The 14719-nt window shown below is 40.6% G+C and overlaps 1 protein-coding gene across 1 annotated transcript in view; it reads right to left on the bottom strand.

The window, feature by feature from the left end:
- The window catches only part of adcy8 (adenylate cyclase 8 (brain)), a 130104-nt gene extending 120031 nt beyond the window's left edge, over positions 1-10073 (bottom strand). The window contains exons 1-3 of the mRNA XM_041189964.1: positions 9216-10073; positions 7098-7247; positions 567-697 (exon numbers count right to left, since the gene is read on the bottom strand). Coding sequence (XP_041045898.1) covers positions 567-697; positions 7098-7247; positions 9216-10073 — 1139 coding nt within the window. The remainder of the gene's footprint in view (positions 1-566; positions 698-7097; positions 7248-9215) is intronic.
- Between the last annotated feature and the right edge of the window lie 4646 nt (positions 10074-14719).

Here is a 14719-nt window from a genome sequence, read left to right as displayed (position 1 = left end):
TAATATTTCCTTGTTTGGTAAATAAGGTAGCTATATTTCAATGCTTAAAACAATCAATTCAGATTATTTTATTCACATTTTGTTACCATCAGGTAGCTTTTCAGTTTTACTGGAAGTCCATTTCAAAATTTGCATCCATTTCAAAATTTGCTTCTTCCTTATTTCTGGAGCTTTCTATCTCAACTGCTGTGAACATGCAGCTGGGAGAGCAGGTAATTGGGTCTGTACTCTTTATCATGGATTGCATAATTAAAATGTTGAGGACAAAGGCCAAACATCTCCATTCCTCACAGCCAGCCATCAATGGTGACAGGCCTACTTCACTAACTGTTTAAGCAAGTCTAGCGGCTGAAAAGACCATGCAAACCTCAATAATGTGATAGACAGATATTAACAGTCTAATCATTTTCAATGCATTTTATCTCCTTTGTAACTAATATGCTGGATCATTTTAAAAAGGAAAATAAAGGAAAACTGTTGGTTACGATCCTGTATGGAAGATTTGATCTCTGGGTAAAATCTATTTAAATCACACAAAAAGCACTAAAAGCAAATAAATTTCTTACCTTACATTTTCATAGCGATGTATGTAGATTTTATGAAACTGGTGCTGTAAATGTTCATCTTCCACGTTTGACATGTCATTAATCATCTCCAATACAACAAATTGTGGCAAAACTGAAAGAACCAGCCTCTCCTTAATTATGTAAAAAAAAATACGCACACATGGATATCATTAGCAATTATAGGCAGTATTTTCACAGAAGATTCTTTAGATTTGGAAGAAATGTAGTTAATGCATCCATAACTATCCTTCTCCAGTCTCAATTCTGGCTGTAAAGATTAGACCACCTTTTCATTAACTTTCATATAGTGGTTTAAATTCTGCTTTTCTTCAACTCAATCCAAAATTGTAAAATTAATCAATATAATAATTGACCTCTTTTGAATCTTCCCATATTTTAAAAAATTTGTCGAATCCTCTCACTTTCTTTCGGCATGCAAACCTGTGTTTCCAGTGACTTAGGGTCATTTTTCTCTCTTTTTATGGGGAAGCCCTTGACATCCACTCAATATCTTTTTTTGGATGATGGTGTAAAATGCGAGTGGGGGGGGTCATATGAAATTAGATGCTCATTATGCATTATCCCATTGAAGTCAATTGAAAATTGGTTGGGGAATATAACGCAGCAATTTGAGACTGTCCATTAAGCCTCAGTGTTTCCTCCAGACAATATGATCAAGGTAAGAAACTCACAGGTTGCGGGGGAGAGGGGTAGAGTAATTATAACGTTGGGGAAATTGTGTCAAATGGGCAATATTGACTTAATAGTCCTTTAGAGATCTCTTCTTGATTTTGAGTTCCAGGGAAATGAAAATTGAGAGAGATGTATAGCACATTTATTTGCTTAAAAACCTTGTCTCTAACTTTTCCCAATTCTGACGAAAGGTCATCAACCTGAAACTTCGGGCTGGAATTTCTTGACCCCATGGAGATAGGGTTCGAGGTGGGGGGGTGAGGGGGGGTGGTGGTGGGGGGGAGTCAAAGAAAATGAGAGGGAACCATGTTGGGGTGGCTCCCCAAAACATTCCTAACACTGGACTGGGAACAGAGAGACAGACTGAGAACAGGGTCGGCTGTCCCCTGCACAAAGGCAGGAAACAAATTAGTCCAATTGAGATGAGAGTGACTGCCCTTGGTATCAAGGCAGCATTTGACCAAGTGTGGTATCAAAGAGCCGCCTTAATAAAACTGGAGTCAGTGGGAATCAGGGAAAACTCTCCACTGGTTGGAGTCATACCTAGCATATAGGAAGATGGTTGTGGCTGTTGGAGGTCAATCATCTCAGTTCCAGGTCATTACTGCAGGAGTTCCTCAGTGTAGTGTCCTAGGCCCAACCTTCTTCAGTTGCTTCATCAAAGACCTTCCTTCCATCATAATGTCAGAAGTGGGGATGTTTGCTGATGATTGCGCAATTTTCAGCACCAATCACAACTCCTCAGAAACTGAAGCAATCCATGTCCAAGTGCAGCAAGACCTGGATAATATCCAGGCTTGGGCTGAGAAGTGGCAAGTAACATTTGCGGCATACAAGTGCCAGGCAATAACCATCTCCAACAAGAGAGAATCCAGCCACCACCTCTTGACATTCAGTGGCATTACCATTGCTGAATCCCCCACTATCAACATCCTGGGGGTTAATATTGACCAGAAACTGAACTGGACTAACCAAATAAATACTGTGGTTACAAGAGCAGGTCAGAGGCTAGGAATCCTGTGACGAGTAACTCACCCCCTGACTCCCCAAAGCCTGCCCACCATCGACAAGGCACAAGTCTGGAGTGTGATGGAATACTCTCCACTTGCCTGGATGAATGCAGCTCCAAAAACACTCAAGAAGTTTGACACTTTCCAGGACAAATCAGGCCACTTGATTGGCACCACATCCACAATATTCACTCTCTCCACCACTGACATAAAGTGGCAGCAGTGTGTACTGTCTACAAGATGCACTGCAGGAACACACCAAGGCTCCTTAGACAGCACCTTCCAAACCCATGACTGCTACCATGTAGAAGGACAAGGGAAGCAGACGCATAGGAATATCACAAGTACCCCTCCAAGACACTCACCATCCTGACTTGGAAGTATATCGCCGCTCCTTCATTGTCGCTGGGTCAAAATCCTGGAACCTCCTTCCTAACAGCACTGTGGGTGTAGCTATACCACATGGACTACAGAGGTTGAAGAAGGCAGATCACCACCACTTTCTCAAGGGCAATTAGGGATAGGCGTTAAATGCTGGCCCAGCCAGTGATTCCCATATCCCGTGAATGAATTTGAAAAAATTAAGGCCCCACCTTTTGCTCAGGTGCCTGTACTTTACCAACGTCAGAGTGGCCCCCATCATTTGTGGAGGCTGCTATTGAATCACACCCCTATGATGGGGCTGTGGGGATAAATTGCTGTAGCTCTGTCCATCACTAGTCCTGCAGAGAGGTTTCCTCCCTACCCTGATGTGTCTATCGGCTTTGGTTCTCTCTATTTGATGACTTCAGTGCAGGCAACCAAGGGTGCCTCCATCTTGAGATGCTGTGGTGCTTGGCTGCTTACCTTGCTTGTTGGGCTGTTAGTCTGACATTGCTGTGGGTCCTCTGATTGGGCCTGCAGCCTCAGGAGCCAACTGTTGGCCTCAATGAAAAGGTGAATACGGAAGCGAGCAATTTGGAAGACACTTCCTGGAAGTGCACTGATGGCCGCACCGACATGATGGGTGGGCTGGGGGTCCCCATATGGGGCTGAAGTCAAAGTCCCAATCTTTGGTGGAAAATCCAGTCCATTTACTCTGTTTCTCCCTCCATGGATGCTTCCAAATCTGCTGAGTATCTCTAGCATTTTCTGTTTTTATTTCAGATTTCCTGCATTCGCAGTATTGTGCTTTTGGCTGAATCAATATTGTCTGTTATACATTATTGCTCAGAGCTAAAGTTAGTGAAGGTTCACTGTGTGTAAAACAAAGCAATGAATGTCCAGTTTTTTTTAAATTCATTCTTTCATGGGACGTGGGCATAGCAGGTGAGGCCAGCATTTGTTCCGCATTCCTCATTGCCCTTCAACTGAGTGGCTTGTTTGGCTATTTCAGAGGGCAGTTAAGAGTCATGTACATTGCTGTGCGTCTGGAGTCACATGTAGGCCAGACCAGGTAAGACATTAGTGAACCAGCAACTGAGCATGGTTTCATGGCCACCATTACTGAGATGAGCTTTTAATTCCAGATTTATTAATTTTTTAGCGCTCTTAACCTTGTGGCAAAGGTGAGCCTTATATTATTCAGCTTTGATATAATTATGAGTTCTGCATATTTTGGGTAAGTATTCTTTGCTTTGCCAATTTCAGCTGCTTGAAACACCATTCTGTTATGTTCTCATCAAGAATTGTTTGTAACTGATGCATTTTAGGCCTCATAGTTCCCAAGTGGGATCAGCACTGTCATTGACCTTTGTAAGTTTTATTACTAAAGGAGAATACTGTATATGAGCTAAATTGAATTGCTCAGTGCTGTCACTTACTTAACATTCTCAAGAGAATGTAAAAACGGACCTAATGCAAATCTTGGCTGTCTAAATAATTGAGGAAATAAGAAATGGATGAGGAATATTTACAATAACTAAAATGAAAAGGTTATTAAAAAAATAAAACAAAAGGAATGGAGTTGCCACTGAAATGTAGTTTCCCATTAATAATGTTCTTAATAGATCAACATGCATATGAATTTGCATTTCAAAGTAAGGACAGTACTGACTGCCTTCAGCTAAATAATTCTTGCTCTATTATAGATTAAATGAGAAGCAAAGCCGAGGTGCACCTCTAATAAAAATGTAGAATTCTTATCCTTACATATCTCTGCGATTTTAATTGAAGACAAAATAAATTGAGCAGAATGCCTCATTAACCTTGGTAATGTGATGCATGTACATCAGGTATGATTGGAGAGAAGGGTACATGAGTTAACAATGATTTTACTTCCTTGGCTACAGCATGTTAACAGATACCCTTTTTATCTGACCTTCACAAATTACATATATCTTTAAAGAGATTTCTACCAGAATGTTATCAGTGGATGAATATTAGCATACCAATTTTCGTCATTAGTTTGCCATTGAAAATATCAACATTTGAATAATACTCTTGAATGTTCACCCTCTCAACACTTCATGGAATAGGCAATTTTTAAAAAATCAATTTGAATAAAAATTGTATCAGACAATATTTGGAGTGGGGGGACACAATGCATTAGAAGACTATGGTATCACGTTGTCTTGAGTGATTGTGCAAAACAGACAATAGCAAATTCCAGCCATTTTGCACATTGCTGGATTTGTGTTTCCTGTGATTTCAATGCAAATGATAATTGGACAAAGTGCTATCACCAATTTACACTACAGCCAATATGAATTTATACCCTCAATGATCTAATGTATATCAATGTATTTGGAACATGGCTTTGAATCAAGATGAAACAGATGTGGTCAAAACCTCCGCTTTCTAATATCGAAATAAAATATAATTTAAAATATAATAAAAGTAACTTGAGATCTCATTTCCAAAAAACAAAACAATCCTTCCCTTGAATTTTTGTGCCATGTGTCACTCTCTAGGGTAGAATTTTAGGAGATATTGTGATTACAACTCCACACTCGGCAAATTCCTGTGGGAAGTGAAACATATTTCATATTTGAGCCCCGCACACACACCTTTCATAAGTTGTGATCAGCAGAAGCCTGTGAGCACTTTGTGCATTCACCTTTTCAACCAGCGAACAGTTCATGTTATAGGATAGGGGTAAAATAAAAGTGACCAAAAATTTAAAAAAGCTTAAGAAATAGCAAGTTAGTTATTATTACTTGAACAGGGATACACTGTTATAGGAGTTTTGCAAAACATTGCATGGTAATTGCACCACATTATAGGAGTGATCACAAATTCACCATGTGTATTTTCTCTTATGTATACGAAGGAAGTATAATGTAATATGGAGGCACATACAATTAGGGAAACAGATTTAAGGTTACACTGAAATGGTTATGAACTTTTGCTTCTGTCACTGCACAGATTGCAAACACACATAAGCACTGAATCTCTGATGGGCATCATATCAAGACACCACAAGCAAATTGTGAAAGTGTGTATTCCTTCAATACATCAATTATTTGGTTCTGAAAAGCACAAAATGATGCTTTAAAAGACAGCTTCAACCAAAGATAGGACAAATTGTTTACCATTTGTGACATTAGACTTTTCAACATAATCAGTATTTGGTTATGCTCCAGTATCATTTTAAAAACAGATATCCTTTTTTTTAACACTGTGAAAGGTTCTGTTAAAATGTTTCCAGGAAGTTCTATATATCACCGGAATACTGTATTTACTAAATAAGTGCTGTTATATTTAATGGATCTGTTCCAAATGATTGAAGTGCTGAGCTATTAATGTAAACAACAATATACCGCTGAAGAAGTATTCATGTATATTCTGTTAGTATTAGCAAACAGTAGCTGCTTTCCCTACTAGTGGCGTAAGGGCATAGTTAAACAGCATCTGGACATTCAGGAACGTGATCTGTTCAACTCCAATTTCAGAAAATTTACCTTTGAAATGATAATATTTCCAAACAGTCAAATGAAAGGTAATATTTTAAACCCCACTTCAGTGATTCATCTTCTTAAGCTGATGTATACATGGTAGGTCAGGAAATAATAATTATATATATGATGTATGTGTAAAATGCATAGTATTCCCATTTGAGTGGCGAAAAGTCATGAAGTCATTCAAATAACTAGGGTCATTACAACACAGAAAGAGGCCATTTGGCCCCTCGATTCCATGCTGGATAATAGCTAATAATGAATCTAGTCAAGTATGCTACTAATTTCAGAACTAATCTTCATCTTTATAGGTGCCATGTTCAGTAAGCCCTCATCTTAAAATATTTGGTGTCGTTTAGTTTCATGTCGTTGGGAATGGTTAAAATCTGATACACCGACCTTAACTCACCATTTGACTTACTGCTGACAAGAGCTCCACCAAACAAAACTTCGACTTGGTCACAGAAGAACATTCTAATGGTGTTCATACCCCAAGAGGGAGCTTTAACTTGTAACAACTGTGAAATTACTACAGGTTAATCGGTGTGGACATATACTGAACAGAAAATCGAGGCAGTTTTTATCATTACACAGGCTTAGTCTCTGCTGAGCCTTTACTAATTCTATATGTGTGATCTCTTTTCAAACACAATTGGAATATGCATCACCGCTGCTTAATGTGAGAAATGGACTCGGAATTCCTTCTGCTTGACGTACAGAACCCCAGCATGATTTAAAATGAAAGCATTGGTTATTGATATCATACAGTTGAAAATATAAATTAAAAAGTAACCCGCAGTAATGCAGCAAATTACATGTACTTTTTTAATTTGTTTCTACCGCAAACTTTTAGAATATATTATATTAGACATTATATTAATGTTAGATTTTGTGGTTATGCGTATAATAAGTCAAGCCAGTTGCGCCTGTTTCTCGGATTCCGCTCTTACCTGTCTTTGATTCTCTGTTTCCAGTCGAAGTCTGGCTTCTATACATCGCCTGGTTTCCAGGAAAGCCTGGCGCTGAGCTCGGTCCGCCAGGTAACTGATAAATATCCCGGCCGTGTTCATACACATGAACAACACTGACTGGGCTATCACCTGAAACGGCAAAAAACCAATGCACTTCATTCTTCCACAGAAATAGTTCTTTCCTTCGGCGCCGTCTCGCCTCCTCAAAAGAATAGCAAAGCACAAAGCTGGTCAATACTATCACTCTGTTTCATTTGTAGTGGAGTGAATATTGATTCTCATTACTGTTACTGGCACAGAAATATATGAAAACATGCCGAAGATAAACAGCAAGTCAGTCAGCATCTGTAAAGAAAAAGAACAGGTTAATACCTTGAGAATAAGAGCCTTCCTCAAAATTACCGCTGGTACTGATGGGTACACGTCTTCTTAAAATCTTAACAGATAATGCCTCCACTAATTTATTGCATATTACTGATTCACTTTAAAATGTTGCAATTATCCAAACATTACTGTTAATTGAAAAAAAAGATGTAGAATGGTATATCTTAATTTTTCATTAAACGCGAGGGCACAGTGTGGCGAAATGTTAAGCATTTGATCGAGTTAAACGGCTTCAAGTTACAATAAAAGCGGCGAATCAGATTTATCGTGCTGTTGATAGCCACCGTATTCTGATCAGACCTGCCGAGGCGGTTTCTATTCGGCTTCTCTTATGAAGAGCCGAATACTCATCTCGGAGAATGTTACTGCCAATACTATAATATAAACAAAGAAAGAGAGAAGCTTGGATTCGGAACAATTTACTCTGACTGTACAGGAACAGGACACAATTGTTACTGGGTTAAGGATTAAACCTAATCTCCAACAGTTAGTGCACATCCAGAAAAGATTGAACCTGCGTTATAGGAGATACATTTTTATAGATATTTTAAATAAATTACAAAATAAGTCTCATTGATACGTCAACTTAATGATTATTTATTTAAACTGGATTCAACATTATTCCTATGGTTGATAAACACCTATTTTAGGCCGTTTAAAGTGCTGGAACATTCGAAATGTAATTTGCCATCGCTAGAGGGAGTATGGTCTGACCTCTCCGATCAATAGACTCAGTCCCAAGGCTGAGCTCCAACTCCAAATTGGTGAAAGGACAAACATAGGGAAAGGGGAGCTAGAGTGATTGCTTCTGGCTTTCGAGAGATCCTTATTTATCCTCATAAAAATAACCACGCCGCAAAGCTGTGCTTTCTTTTTGGTAGTAACAATGTTATTTTTCAACAATGTGCAAATGTCATGAAGATCCCATTTACTGACCGAGCAACTTTGGACTGGGTGATGTGAGCCCACCATTCCCGCTATGCACTTGTCCAGTGTGAGGCGGGCGGTGCTAACACAGTGACATGTCCCCCTCTGCATATAACAAAATGCTTGGTGTGCCTTGGTTATCGACAGATTATTTGATGCCACACCATTGCCAAAGACATGTTCTCCATTGTTGATGGTCAGCAAGATTTGCTGGTACATCTTTAACCCATCAGAGCTGGTGTAGCACAAAATACTACACAGCATTCTAACAACAAACCCAACCTACCGTATATTAACATTCATCAGACATAAATAGTTAGATATCAGCGTTGGCTTAGACAGAGGGGAGGACAGAGTGTAGAAAGATGAGACAATGCGGGATCTGAACTTTGGGTTCATTTCCCAATTGCACAGATACAGCTGGGTAAATATCCCAATTACAAAGACAGGAAAAACATGCCTGGCAAATGTATAGATTGACGAGCTAGGCCGAAGCTAAATAAATAATTTTCTGGCTACATGTATATTGCAAATCGCTGTGTTTCGTTCCTCTGGGCCGTATTGCACGAGTACACGCCGCTTTATATAAGGGAACTAATAAAAACATAAAGTGCTGGAAATACTCAGCAGGTCTGGCAGCATCTGTGGAGAGAGGAACAGAGAGGTCACGACCTGAAACGTTAACTTGGTTTCTCTCTCCACACCTGCCGAGCGTTTGCAGCATTTTCTGATGTGAGTTCAGATTTCCAGCTTGCAGTATGTTGTTTTTGGATGTATGACAGCTACCTGGTTTGTTGTTGGGACTGAAGCTCGGGGGATGAGTAATTGGAGCACAAGGTGAAGCACGGAGGTCAATAGGCCAGCCAAGATCGCCCAGGTTAAGGGCAGAGGAAGCATGCTGTATGTGGCAAAGAGGGTGAACAGCACATAACCTATGCCGCCTCCCAACAGTCCGTAGCCGAGGCCGGTGGCCAAAATCTGGGTGATCATAACCACCCAGGTCACCAAGCCGCTGTACTGCAGGTAACTGTGCGAAGTTGTGTCCTTCTTCACCACCACCAAGGCACAGATAACCACCTCGATGCCAGTGAAAAATCCCAACAGGATACCTTTGACTGGGTCCATGGGGGTCGAGGCCAGGGTTAGGTGAAGAATCAGGACAGTCAGTTTGGTTAACACATCCAAGATGTTCATCACCACCACTGACTTGCGCCTCTGACCCAGAAAGTAGCGCTGGTAGAGTCTCTCCAGATCTCTGGATTTGAAGGAGTTCTTCAGAGTTGGAAAGATGACCCCCCGGTAGGTGTAGCCCCAGTTGAGAAAGAAGTCGGAATTACTGGGGGCGCAATCCAGTTGCAGGAAGCCCAGATCATTACTTGTGCGCTCAGGGAAAACCTTGGTGCTGCCGTTGTTGTGTCCGCTTATGGACATCTTGCCCGCAGACTGCTTCCTTCGGCTGGGACTCCATGAGTCTTCGGAAGATGAGATGGTTTTGGCTTTGCTTTGCTCGTTTATGAACCTCTGTTCGGTGATGTGGCGAACAGCATTTTGCCAAAGCAGTCTTTTGGGTCTGGTCCCGGGGGTCCTGTTGATGGTGTAGAGTTCGTCGCTTGGGCTGGAACATCTAACATCAGATAATTCCATGATTTTTTTATTTCCTTATTAGCAATACATACTACAAAATGACCTCGAGCGTCCTTTCATTGCCCATATTTCGCCAAGTAGACTTTGTAACACAGATTAGCGAGTGCTCAAACCTCACACGCTCGGTCCCAATGATCATACTCACGAGAGCTGCTTTCCCCCCATTGAATTATCGCATGTTTTAATCGGGGAAGCCCAAGTATCTCTAACCTGCCGATCTTTCATCCCGTCTTCAATATAAAGGTCGAGTCTGGTAGGGGGTACGAGCTTCACTTCCCCGGTTGTCGCCTCTGCTCGGCTGTGGATCACAAGCAATAACTGGATTCGGGTCAGAAAGAGGGTCGGACATCCCACCAAGTGAAAAAGCTGGTGAAAGTGTTCAGGGCCAAGTGTTTTTCTGCTGGAGACTGGAAGGCGGGTGGGTGCAGAGCCATGGAAGCAGATTAAAGCCCCACTGAGAGTCGGTGCCGAGAAGAGCGAGCAAGCCCAGGCAGCGCAGAGCTCCCGGCTTCTCTCGGAGTCTTGCTGCTGGCATTAATGTTGCTGCTGGCGTCTCAGTGCCGGCTAAGGAATGGATTAAAACACGAACACGGTCTGAAACGCCGAGGGTGGGGGTGTTGACGTCAAGTGCTCTCAGCAAATATGCATAGGGAGGGTTTAGAGAGAGAGAAAAACCAGAGAGAGACAGAAAAGGAGACAAGTAGAGGGAGTCAGAGGGATGTAAAGACAAATATGTTATCAGAAACGAATGGGCAGATCGGCAGACAAAAACGGGACGGAAACAGATTGGGACAAATACAGATAGTGACTGGAGGGAGGGATAGAGAAACAGACAACGGGGAGAAGAGATGAACAGTGAAAAGGACAGAGGGAACAAAGAGACCAAACCACTGCAAGTTAAAGATGGGGATAGAGAAAGGCAAACCAGCGAAAGTAATCGGCAAACAGTTCACAGCTGTGATTGTAAAACTCGAGCTCTGATTGAAAAGGATAAAGATCAGAGTGGAAGACAATACCAGGAGAGAGAGAGAGAGAGAGAGAGAAGGGGGGGGGGGGGGGGGGGGGGGGTGGTGGGGGGGGCGGGGGGCTGAAGTAAAAGATAGGATGAGTGTTGTGGACACAGTCTGATTGAGGCAGTGGGGATACCAGAGATAAGGACAGATTACCAGAGAAAAGGGACTCTAAATCACACGAGGGGGGTAAATGGAGAGGCGGGGGTGATGGAGAAAAAGTTAAAGGGAAGAAGAAACAGGGACAGAAGTGAGACATGTAAGAATGAAAAGGAGGAAGACAGAATGGAAATGCGAGATAAAAGCGCAAGTATGAACCAGAAATATGACACGGAAAGACCTTGAGAGAAAGGACATATGAAGAGAGCTACAGAGAGAAGAGGCTTGCATTTTAATTAGTTTAACTAGGTTTTGTGTATATACCGTGCATATATTTATTGATACCCACATATTTATGAGTAAAATATATCCTTGGTGCATATACTAAATAGTTCTATGTATAAACTGTGCTCACGTGTAATCCTATATATTCTAATTGTTTTACATATGCATGCGTACATTATACATGTAAACACGCTATTTGTATATTTCCTTCATACACAAACATTTATGCAGCCTCCATAACATTTGTACAGAGAGAAGACAGTATGTGTGCATGGTTTATGTATCGTAAATATATACATGCTTCACATTCGTCTAAAGCTGTTTGTAATTACAATATATATGTACATTTGTACATCTGCTCTCTGTATATATTGGTATGAAGTCAACATATGTATTTATGCATTATGGATCTGCAATTTATTCACGCGCTTGCTTTTACACTGTGTAAGTCATTAATGTACTCCAATCCTCAGGTTTCATTAAGCAGCGCGACAATGCCCTTATTAATCGCACTTGTTCGGGCTCACTTCTTCCTCTATTTCTAATAAAATACTGGCGGCCTCTTACAGTGGGGGGCATTTAACCAGGTTACTGGATCATTCTGATCATGGGAAACAGCGTTCAAGGCGCCGCTACCTTTTGCTATCATCTCCATAAAGTGTGACAACTGCACGGGTTCATGTTTTAAATCCTCTATATAGATCATGCATTATAAGCGACAATGAACAGATCTATCGAAGAATGGGTGGCAATAGCCATAAATATTTTCTAAAGTCCTTTAACTGATCCCGTAAAGTGTCTCAGCAACTGGTTCTCTAAGCCTCCTGTACATATTAGCTGTCCCTTTACCAGCTCAGCAGCAAAGGTCCAATAAAATCTTCGCAAATTCAAGTAAGGATTTCATCAAGCGAAGTCCAGCCCAAAGAATGATGATGAAAAGATTTAATTGATGGCTGACTTCGGACCCTCTATCGCTTGGCTCTTCAACTTCCAAAGATGGTCCAGATTAACTCTTTGGTGGGTTGCATATTCATTACCATATAGATAGAAAATTTATATCGCTCAAAATCGATTATTCTCTAAAAAAAAATTAACTGACTTACAACCCTGCAACAAACCTGATTCTATAAGACGGGAGACTAATGGCTCCAGGTGCAGTGAAACATCGGGACCTCACATCAAATCTTGGTACTGTTCAACTCACGTACACATTCCTGCAGTTCAGTTCTATTGATTGAACTATCTGTTAGTGACCTCCTGTTCCGATTGTAACTGTGACATACATTGTGTTGTAATTCTGCGGGAAAAGAAAGCCTTGCATTTATTTAGCACCTTTCACACCTCCCACCACCCCAAAGCATTTTACAACGACAAAGTATTTTTAAGGCTGTCGCTGGTGTAGGAATCACACCAAGGCCCGACAAACAGCAATGTGACATTGACCAGAGGGGATTGAGCTGGACATGGAATCTTTTAAACCTGAGAGGACAGGCGGGGCCTCGGTTTTATATCTAATCTAACAGGGCAGCAGTTGTTCAGTACTGCACAGGAAGGCCTGCCTAGATTTTGTTTCCATCTGTTGTTGTCATGCAAGAACTTAGATTTATACAATTGCACAAGCTCCAACATTCCTTATTGTGATTATATATACCACATCAAGCCAAAAGTCTTGAAAATGCCAGGTGTAAAATTTGATTTTTTACTGAGCTACTGCTATACTTTGCAACTAAATGGTTTTGCAATGAATATTTAGGTAAGAGATGTTAGTGCTGGGAGTGGAACACCTCCATTTATCATCTCAAGCTTTCATAGTGAGACTGAATGTAGAGCAGGTCACTATATTCTTTTATTACAATGTTCTTTATCACTAGCTTCATTTGCGTCATCCCTCCCCTGATCCCAGTTTATTCTGATTTTGCTCTCTTATGATTTCTCTGGGTGGAATTGTCAAATTAATGTCAGTCTGCACCAAATTAGAAGGACTCCAGTACTCTGGAGCATGTCCATTAGGAACTAAATCAAACACCCTTGTCAGCCATTAAGCACTAAATGATATGCTAGAACACTTACTATCAGACAACCTGCATCAATCAGGCAACTATTATCCTCATCACTTTTTTCTCATCAATTTCACTGATGCTTTCTGTCTCTATCACCCAGTTCAATCTTCGGTGGCACTACACTTCTACTAGTTCTGTATTGGATTCAGTCCACCTGCAGTGATGCCAAACTGTTGTTGAGATATTGCAAACTTCCTCAAATTTGAAAATCTGGTAACACATTTCTCTTACATAGAGAAAAATATACATTTATTGTCAAGGAGATATATGTGCATTTTAACTACTTGATTCTGATTTAAAAAACTTCATTAATTTAGTTACAAGAATACAGAGAGCATTAACATGGGAGTGTCTATAGTTGTTGTCTACGTGGGCTTATGGAAGGCATTTGATAAGATTCTGCACAAGAGACGGTTAGCAAAAGTAAGGTTACATGGACTTGGAGGTAGCCCTGTGATATTAATTGGTAAATAGTTGGGAGAATAAGACAGAGAGTAGGTATAAAGGGTTCATAATGACTGTTGGGCTGTGGCAAATGGAATTCCATAATATTTGTACTGGGGCCTCTGCTTTTCACCATATTAGTGACTTGGATGGAGGAATAGAGAATTGTTTATCCAAGTTTGTAGGTTACAGGAAGTTAGAAGGCACAATAAGTTGTGTGGATGTGAACAGGGAGTTACAAAGGGATGTAGGCAGATTAAGTGAGTGGGTAAAATTGTGGTAGATGAAGTTCAGTGTGGAGAAGTGTAAGTTCACCCACTTTGGATCTAAGAAATTGAAATATTTTCTCAATGTTGAAAGTGTAGGAGCTGTGGAGGAATAAATGGGTTCCATGTAATCAACAAAGGTAATGGAATGTTGGCCTTTATCTCAGGAGGCTTAGAATTTGCAAGTGTGGAAATGATGCTTCAGATGTACAGCGTCTTAGTCAGATCCCATCCCGAATACCATGCTCGTTTTTGGATATCAACCTCAGGAAAGATATATTAGCCTTGAAAGAAGTACAGCATAGATTCACCAAAGTGATAAAAGGCTACAAGGGCTTAAAGGCTTAAATTATAAATACAAATTTAACCTGTAATCCTTTGAGTTTAGAAGATGGAAGTGTGATCTAATCAAGGTATTGAAATGGTAGATAGTCAATAGATTATATATAAGGAAACAATTTCTGTTGGTAGAAGAATCCAGA

The sequence above is a fragment of the Carcharodon carcharias genome, chromosome 6 (assembly GCF_017639515.1).
Source record: "Carcharodon carcharias isolate sCarCar2 chromosome 6, sCarCar2.pri, whole genome shotgun sequence".
Lineage (NCBI taxonomy): Eukaryota > Metazoa > Chordata > Chondrichthyes > Lamniformes > Lamnidae > Carcharodon > Carcharodon carcharias.
Note: the sequence above shows the minus strand (reverse complement) of the source record. Positions and strands in the feature narration are given on the sequence as shown.